Source organism: Lipotes vexillifer, unplaced genomic scaffold (genome assembly GCF_000442215.2).
Source record: "Lipotes vexillifer unplaced genomic scaffold, Lipotes_vexillifer_v1.1 scaffold231, whole genome shotgun sequence".
NCBI classification, from domain to species: domain Eukaryota; kingdom Metazoa; phylum Chordata; class Mammalia; order Artiodactyla; family Lipotidae; genus Lipotes; species Lipotes vexillifer.
The window spans coordinates 2,867,655-2,876,549 of NW_006791822.1; the positions used below are offsets into that span (position 1 = coordinate 2,867,655).

The following is an 8,895-nucleotide window of genomic DNA, read 5'->3' on the forward strand; positions in this document are numbered from 1 at the left end:
AGCGGCTGGGCCCGTGAGCCATGGCCGCTGAGCCTGCGCGTCCGGAGCCTGTGCTCCGCAAATGGGAGAGGCCACAACAGTGAGAGGCCCGCATAACGCAAGAAAAAAAAAAAAATTGAAAGGCAGTTACATTGTGATGTGAGGATAAGGCACAGGATGCCTGACCCTCAAGAAAATGTGATTTGGGAGATAGCCAGAAGCCTATATAAACAGTTCCATATTTATAATTTGGGGATTCACAAAGGTTGGAGGATATAACCCAGGCGTTTTTACCGTACATGGGGCATGGTCTTTTAAGATAATGAATACCGATTGCCATATTTACTCACGGTTTTTACTTGCAGTGTCCAGATTCATTATGTCTTGTTTAAAATTTTTCTTGATAATGGAATGTGTTAGAGAAGTAATCTCTGCCATACTAATACAGATAGATAAGGATGCCTTTACTGTCTAAAGTAGAAAAACTCCCACAAACAACAAAGAGCAACATGAGAATACAGATAATTTGTAGGGTTAAAAATAAAGTGCACACCAGTGGTAATAAAGGGATTTCATGTGCAACCATGCATCATCACGGACGCTATAAAATCCTTTTGTGCTCCAGGAAAAATAAGAGATAACAGAATATAGTCTTCATGGGAAAGTGGTTTGGGTCAGAGCCGCAATCCTTCATTCTTTCATTAACTCAGTAAACATTTTTTGAGTCCTGCTATATGCCAGGCATTGCTGGCTGAGGAAGTGGAACTGAAAAAATAAAATCTCTAAGCCCAAGATATGTACGTCCAGAAAGAAAGACAGAAATAAAATCCCCCATGATACTCCAAATGATAAAGTTAAGGAGATAGAAAGGAGAAGTGCCTGCCTCACCCGGGAAGTGGGAGGCCTGTGGGAGCTCGCTGTGAAGGGCATGTAGGGATCTACTGGACAACAGGAAAGAGAGCAGTGGGGAGCAGTATAGGCCAGCGGAAAAGCATAGGCAAAGGTGTGGGCAAGCGAAATGCAGTCAGGGAACTGCTAGCAATGATCTGACGGGGGTAAAAAGGCACAGAGCAGCAGTGTGGTAATAAACTAGCCTTTGGGGCTAGGCTTAGCTGGGGTTTCAATTTTAGACATAAGCATACTAGCTAAGTGACCTGGAGCATATGACTTAACCTTCCTGAGACTCAGTTTCTTCATCTGTAAAATGGGCATGGGCGCACCTTCCTCACAGTGTAAACTGTGCAGACTAGAGTTCATGTGTGTATTAAAGCACTGTACCTACATGTACATGATGGAAGTCTATATTACATATGCAGAGACAGAAGAGATGAGGACTTTAACAACAGTGTGTTACCCAGAGGTAGGAGGTCATCAAACTCCTCACAGAGACCACTAGGCTCAGAGTCCCATAGAACAACTAGTTCAATAATGATTTGAATCTTCCATTCATATCGACTACGTGTTTGACTTTCTAAGAAAGGCCAGGATTTGGGAGGTTAGGTTACGATTGTCCCCAAAGATTAGTTTTGCTTTTATTTCTAACTAAATAGACATTTCTATGTGCATTTATTTGTAGTATCAAAAAATGTTTGGAAATATGATTCTCCTGGATGCAGAGGTGCATATTTGAAACTTTAGACTGTCTATGTAAATTGTCTGTTTCATACATTCTATTTTGTATGTAATTGTGTTTTTTAACTTCTGGTTTCTCAGTAAGGAAAGGCAGTCTGTGTGACCCAAAATTCTGATGTGCATCAAAATTGCTCTCTTGGCAAATGTACAAAAATCCAGTTAGTCTCCAAAGGACAAATTGTCTTTGGGGACTCAGCTGATCTGAAATTCGCGACTGAGTCTGGAAGAAAATAGTACTCTAGGATTTTTTGAACACAGACAACATACATTTAGGGCTATGTGAAACAAGTTCTCATGTAAATTGATTCAGATGACTTTTCTAGCTGATATTTGTGAGGATTCGTTTGCTTATTTGGAGATACCAAGCATTCCTAAGAGAAAAGTGTAAGACAGTCTTGGGGGGGGGCGGTGGTCTTAAAGTCAGTGAGAACTGTGATGATGAATAGTAACATTTGCTTGATTTCTTGGATTCTTACAGGGGTTTGCCAACTTGTTAATAAGATGGAGGAGACCACTGGCAAAATTAAGCCTTTCAACCGAAATGATGAACAGTTTCTGGAAGCTTTTGTCATCTTTTGTGGCTTGGGGATCCAGAACACACAGATGTACGAAGCAGTGGAGAGAGCTATGGCCAAGCAGATGGTCACATTAGAGGTGGGCTGACACTTACAGGACTTCTTAGTCTCTATGGCCAAACTCTCAACTTACACCTCTCCCTGTAACAGCTCTTGGTGTCTGTTATATCACTGTATCCTTATGACAGTCATGTGCTTTAGATGATCAGATCCTTCTCTCATTTAAACAGCTAAGGAAACTGAGACCCAGAATATTTTAGAAACTTGTCAAGGGTCTTATGACCAAACCAAAGCTCCAGCCGTTGGTCCCTTCAGTCCTCTGCTTTTTCGGCCAAAAGCAGTCCTTGACCTTAATAATCCATTCACACAGATGTCTACTGCCACTGCACCCCGTCTGTCCCTTCCCCATTGCCTGAGCCTCCCCATCTCTCCTTGTGAGCAGTTGTATTCACATGTTTTAAAAAACAGAAACAGAAATCCTAAGCACTCAGAATCAGAAATGAGGAAAAGTGAAAGTCTTTCAAATTACAGATTTGTGGATCCCACTTCTGAAAATTCTGATTCAATAAGTCTTGGGTAGAGGCTAGGAATTATTATTATTATTATTATTAATTATTGTTACAGAGCTCCCCCAGGTGATTGTGAATGTGAACCACTGGCTTGGGGCACTGACCTCAGGCAGACTCCCTCCCAAGCAGGACAAGCCTACCCAAGTGGGCCAGCCCTTTCCAGATGTATTTCACTAACTGCCTGAAGATGTTCACTTCGTGTAACATGGAAATTTCTTACATCATAGACCAATTTAGGGAAATAGACTTCATAAAGGGCATTACTTAGTCGTTCATACACTGGTGTGAAATATACTTTAATGTTTGCCTACTCTTAGCTAGTAGAGATCAGTGGAAATCAATGTTTGGGATACGGATCATTAACTTTTTCTCCAACCCCTAATAAACAGATACCTAACCTAAAGAGCTAGAAGGATATATAAGTCAAGATTTACCAATAACCAAGATGGTATGCTTTACTTTCTAATGTGAATATATAACACTAATAGTTTTGCTATAGTGTTACATAAGAGACCTTGGCTTAGAAACCAGTAGAAATCTGTTTCAAATACACACACACATATGTATGTGTGTGTATATATGCAAACAAATATACATATATTTCAAATTACATATATGCATACATGTACATATATGTACGTGTGTGTGCATGTGTATATACAATTTTTAAGTGAATTTATTTTTACTGTTTCCATGGCTTTGCACTGAAGAATTGAATCTAAGCCAGCTATCAATTAGAAGTTATCTCTTTTTAAAAAAACTTCCTATTTGGGAAATTTCAAACATAATGCTAAAGTAGAGAGAATAGCTTAAGGAGCCCCCATGTGTTCATTAGCTGTGTCTTCAGTAATTACTGACCTGTGGCTACTATTATTCCGTCCATACCCTTGCTCACTTCTCTGCACTCTTCTTCCCTATTAATCCATTGATTATTTTGAAGCAAATCCCACATATCATATCATTTTGTTCAAAATCTCTGAATATTTTCCTGATTGAGATTTATTTCTATTTTTACACTATAGTTTTACTTCAGTCAAATATGAGTCATTAGGCCTTCACTTAATATATACATTTCAATTTCAGTTCATTATAGGAAGGCATATGTACAGTCACAGGTTTAACCTTGAAAAATTTTTTTCTTCTGATGTATTGGATAAAAGCTAAGGACATGAACCCCTCATGTTTTCTTATGACAGGGAATTATTTTGACCTGGAAGACATCATTATAATGACAGTAAAACAACAACAAGAATAGCTAACCTTTATCAAATGCTTACTCTGTGTTCTCACTTGCATTAACAAAATTAATCCATATAACCCTACGAGTAAGGTGCTATTTTTATCTTCAGTGTGTGATGAAATTAATTTTTTTTAACTTAGAATGTCATGTTATTCCTTTATTCACTTATCCATGTTGCATTGCACTGATTTATATTAGACTAATTCATGGTCATAGTCTTAGCCTTTCTCCACACACCACCTCTGTGGTGTCAGCAGCAGCTTAGCCGTGACCTGTCCATTTCACAGGAGCAGGAGACAGCAACTCCAAGGTTCCTGAGGTTTCCTAGTGATTAATGGTTCAAACACTAAGACAAATCAGGTGTATCATAGTATTATAACACTCTGAATCACAAGATAGTAGGTGTATATACCATTTGGCTTTAGATTTTGAATTGCTTAAAATTTTAAAAACTAGTTCAAGGGAAACTAGTTTGGGCTGCTGAATTACTTGGCTCACCATTTAAAGTCTGAACATGGGATACCTTTTTATCACTGATTTGAAAACTTTGAGGGATTTTAGTATATCTGTGTTGACTCTGTCAAAAATGAAGTTTTAAAAATGTGTTTTTAAAATATGATAGACAATTTAAAATGCAGTCACTACCTTGGTTTAAAAGAATGTCTAAAATGTTATTCCATTACGTAGAAGTTACCACTTTTGAAAATGGGAATGAATGATTCTCATGTTAAGTTATAAGAAGACAGTAAACCTGCCTTACCATCTTCTTACAACTTAACTCACTAGGGCGATGGGAAGTGTACTAGATTGGGAGTTGAAAGCTGGGTTCTAGGCCCTCTTGTCTTCTCACTGGGTGTGAGCTCACAGCCAAGTCATGAGGATCCCTGAGCCTAGGTGTCCTCAGCTGTTAATGGATAGGTTTATAGACCAGCCCTACTCTTCTCAGTTCCTGAATCATATGAGTGTAAAAGGATCCTTGAGTCTGTGTGACATTATATCTCCGCTGTGCAGTTTTTCCTTATGAATTCTGCAGTGGTTACATACTTCATCTGAGAGCCACTTCTAGACTACTTTCTTTCCAAATATCAACGTTAAAATGTCAGTTTATGCAGACGTCTTTTATCTTGATTCTGTACACAAGTAAAAATAACTAAAGTCAGGTTTTTTTTAAAAGAAAGTGACCCAAAATCTTCTGCCAAGTTTGACCTAATAGTGTGGCTTATAAATAATGTGTTTGTTGTATCAACAATGTCAGAGGAAAAGTGACAGTTTTCTTTGAACATAGGGAGTATACCTTCTGTTTCCGTAATAAGCATTTGAATCAAAGTCTGGGATTTTCTCTCTGTTGAAGAAAGCAGCAAACAAGATATGATGTTCTGAGGAGTCTAGCTGTCTCTGCAGGAAGTTTTAGCAGAATCTCAGGCTTGAAATTGTGGTCTGTGTTTGGTAGTCCTCTCTTGTATAACCTGCAATCCTTCTTTTCTCACCCTGTAGGTTCTGTCATATCATGCTTCAGCTGCAGAGGAAGAAACACGAGAGCTCCAATCCTTAGCGGTAATCCTCCTCCTCTTTCTTTGTAGAAATGACTAACTAGAGCCATCTAATTAATACATAAATATGCTTCTCTCAGGACAACTGCTTCTACTGGTAATGGTCCCCTAGACATTTAATTAAATGTGGTATCTATTTATATGGACATTTATAAAAATATCTAATCAAATCTACTTTCTTGCAGGGCTAGAAACTCACTGATAACACAGAGCAAAGGATAGCATCATATTGATTTTGTAATACATTATATGATTCTGATATTTTTCCAAAAATTGTTATAATCTTTACATCTTTCTTAAGCCAAAAGTAAATTTAGTTTTCAGTTCATGGGGAAGTGTGGACAGGCGGCTGCAAGGTGGTTGGTTGGTTAGAGTAATAACAGCAAAGATTTTATAGCTTGTAACTGATAATGTACTCTGTGTTATTAAGAATTGAGAGTGATTTTAATTTCTGATCATATGGCCTACAGAATGTTATTTGAAATTGGGTTCAAATGAGGTCAGTTGCTGAATTCTCACTACATTCTTATTTAGGATACTATGAGAGAAAACCACATTGATATGTAAGTGGAATATCACGTGTTCTAGGTCTTGATTGAGATTGCCTTGGATGAGATTAATGAAAATTCGAGCCACTTACACATTGACAACCAAGACTGACCCTCTGAGTTTAAATTTACTTGAGACAACATAAAATCTATATGAGATTTGATGAGAGTCACGTAAGGAATGAGAAGGGTCACTGAGATCATTGAGATTCTTTTTCTTTGTCGTCATCATCATGGCTTGCCAAATGTTCACCCTCCGTGCCCTTACATACATTTTCTCATGTAAACAGGACAGCTGTGCTATGAAGCAAGGGACCTGCTCATGGTCGCAGTGGCAGGAAGTGGAGAGTCAGGATACAAACTCACACTGTCTCTCTCCAGAATGCATGCATATAATCACTGTCTTATCTGTGATGGGCTGTTAGGGAGAGAGAAGGCTAAAGATGATTCAGATGTCCTGACCTTGGTAATTCAGAGAGTGATCATCCCATTCATTAACAAAAGTGGAAATATTAAGAAAGAAAACGGATAGATTTGATTTAGAACATGGTAAGTTTGAGGTAAGTGAACAACCAGATAGACATCTTCAACAACCAGGAAGAGCAGGTCTAGAGTGGGGAGGGGCTGGTGGGCAGAACTAGAGGCGGTGATTTGGAAGTTAAATCATGGGATCTGGGGGAGTCCCGTGGTAGTGAAAGACTGGGAATGGAGCAAGTTGGGGAGAGTGCAGAAAGATGTGCAAGGCTGCGGGCAGAACTCTTGTGGGTATAGGTTTAGATGGAAGGTGTAGGAAAAAAAACCAGCTAAAGCAGAGAAGTGGGAGTTAAACTGGGAGGAAGGTTTAGGCTAGGCAGTGGCACAGAAGGCTAGTTGAAGTTTTTACAAGAAAGGAGATCCCATCAGTTATAGGAAGGTTGAGAAATAGGACTGAGAAGGCTGCTGGATTCAGTGATTAGTTGATTGTTTAGAAGGCAACTTCAGGAGTGAAACTGCAAAGGGTATGAATAAATGGTGAGAAAATGGAGGAAATGAATACAGACTATTTTTAAAAATACGGTTTGTATGAAAGAGAGAGTGAAATAGCTAAGACAGGTGTTGGCTGCATCATGTGAAGTTTTTTACTTGTTTTGTTTTGTGTTTGTGAGCACGGTTTGCTCACAAGCAGGAAAGCAGCATGTTCTTGGACAAAGGGGTAAGGTCCAGGGTGAGTGTGAGACTAAGAAATTTAGTCAATTTCTTTCAAGAAATTGAAAGAGGTCTGGACCTTGAAGTGGCCTAGGTATTAAAGAGACATTTCTTTGGCCAAGACGAGAGAAAAGGGATAATAATAATAATAATAGTAGTAATAGTAAATAATAATAGCTACACTTAATTGAGCACTTACCATATACCTGGCATGTTTGAAGTTCTTTGTGTGTGTTAACTTAAGTGTATTAAATGCACAGCCATCCTATAAGGTCAGTATTAGCATTTTGAAAATGGAATTTGAGGTTGAGAGGGTTTAGATTGTCCTACTCAGGATCTCCCAGATCGTGAGTGATGGTGCCAGGACTAAATCCAGGCAGTCCAGACCCAAAGCCCACACGTCATTGCACAGCACTGGAGAGAATGAGCTAGGAAAGAAGGAAAGAGAATCAGGACTTGTAGATGTTCTTGATTAAATCACCGAGTAGGAAGCTGAGTCATCTGCCAAGAACAGTTGAAGGAACTTGAGATGATTTCATCTGAAAGATTAAGCTTCTCTAGGGGTTAGCCTCATTCGAATTGGCTGTATTTCTTTTGTTCATGGTGATGTTTGAAGGAATGAGACATTTTTCAATTATTTACAGAGGTTTAGAGGTTTAAAGTATCTCTCACATCAGACTTAATTGCCCATTTGTCTAATCCTCATAGAGTGATAAAGTTTTGAACTAACTGCGTACTGTGAGCTGGAAATGATCGCATGGAGAGATACATTTTCAAGTGCTTGCAGGCTTTGTGGGATTATTAAGTTAGCTCTAAAATGAGGGCAAGGGTACACTTTGTTGTTTTAGATAAATAAAAACTAGCAAATAGAGTCATTTCTAAAGATAATGCTTAAAAAAATCCATTAGGATATTAAACTTTGCTTTTTACTTTGAAAATAGCATAGTCTTTCAGAAAAATTTGAAAATTATTTTCTCAATTATGTTAATAATTTTAGCCAGAGAAAAACACTTTGGAAAAACTGAGAATTGCTATATTGCAGTATTGTTCAAAACCATCTGTTGTTCCGTTTGGAAAATAGATTTCTGGCAGCTGCATTGAGAAATTTAGGATAACATAGCTTGTAGGTCAAATAATTCATTTGAATTGGTTGGAATTCAGCAACTGATTTCAATTCTGTTTTCTATCATCCTAATAAAAATTCCTTTGCAGCCCCAAATACACAGGTGTCTGCATCATCCCGAAATTACCAAAATTGCTGTCTTAGTCATGTGTCTGATGGTTTATCTCAATTTAAAACCTAAAATAAATTGAAAAGCTGTCAAATGCTTCTCAATTTTTATTTTTAGAAATCAGTTCTTGAAAGAATTAAATAATGTGCTTAAGTATACTAAACATTTATGCCTATGTTCAGAAAAGTTTTCTAGTCATAAAAGTATAACAAAGTTGATAGGAAATTCAGAATCCTTTTTTTCCCTTGCTTAACTTGAGTTTTTATCCCATTTTTAACCTTATTTTCTCTTGGCTTAAAATTGGGTGTAGCAGAAATAGGGCCTCAAACAAGCATTTTGCCATATACCTTTTTTTTTTTTTTTTTTTTTTTTTTTTTTTTTGGTT

The 8,895-nt window shown here is 37.9% G+C and overlaps 1 protein-coding gene across 2 annotated transcripts in view; it reads left to right on the plus strand.

Annotated features, from left to right (window-relative positions):
- The window catches only part of PDE5A (phosphodiesterase 5A), a 145,998-nt gene that overhangs the window by 94,672 nt on the left and 42,431 nt on the right, over positions 1 to 8,895 (plus strand). For both annotated transcript variants that reach the window (XM_007464845.1, XM_007464846.1), the window contains exons 10-11: positions 2,090 to 2,265; positions 5,490 to 5,549. In XM_007464845.1, the coding sequence (XP_007464907.1) occupies positions 2,090 to 2,265; positions 5,490 to 5,549 (236 nt within the window). The remainder of the gene's footprint in view (positions 1 to 2,089; positions 2,266 to 5,489; positions 5,550 to 8,895) is intronic.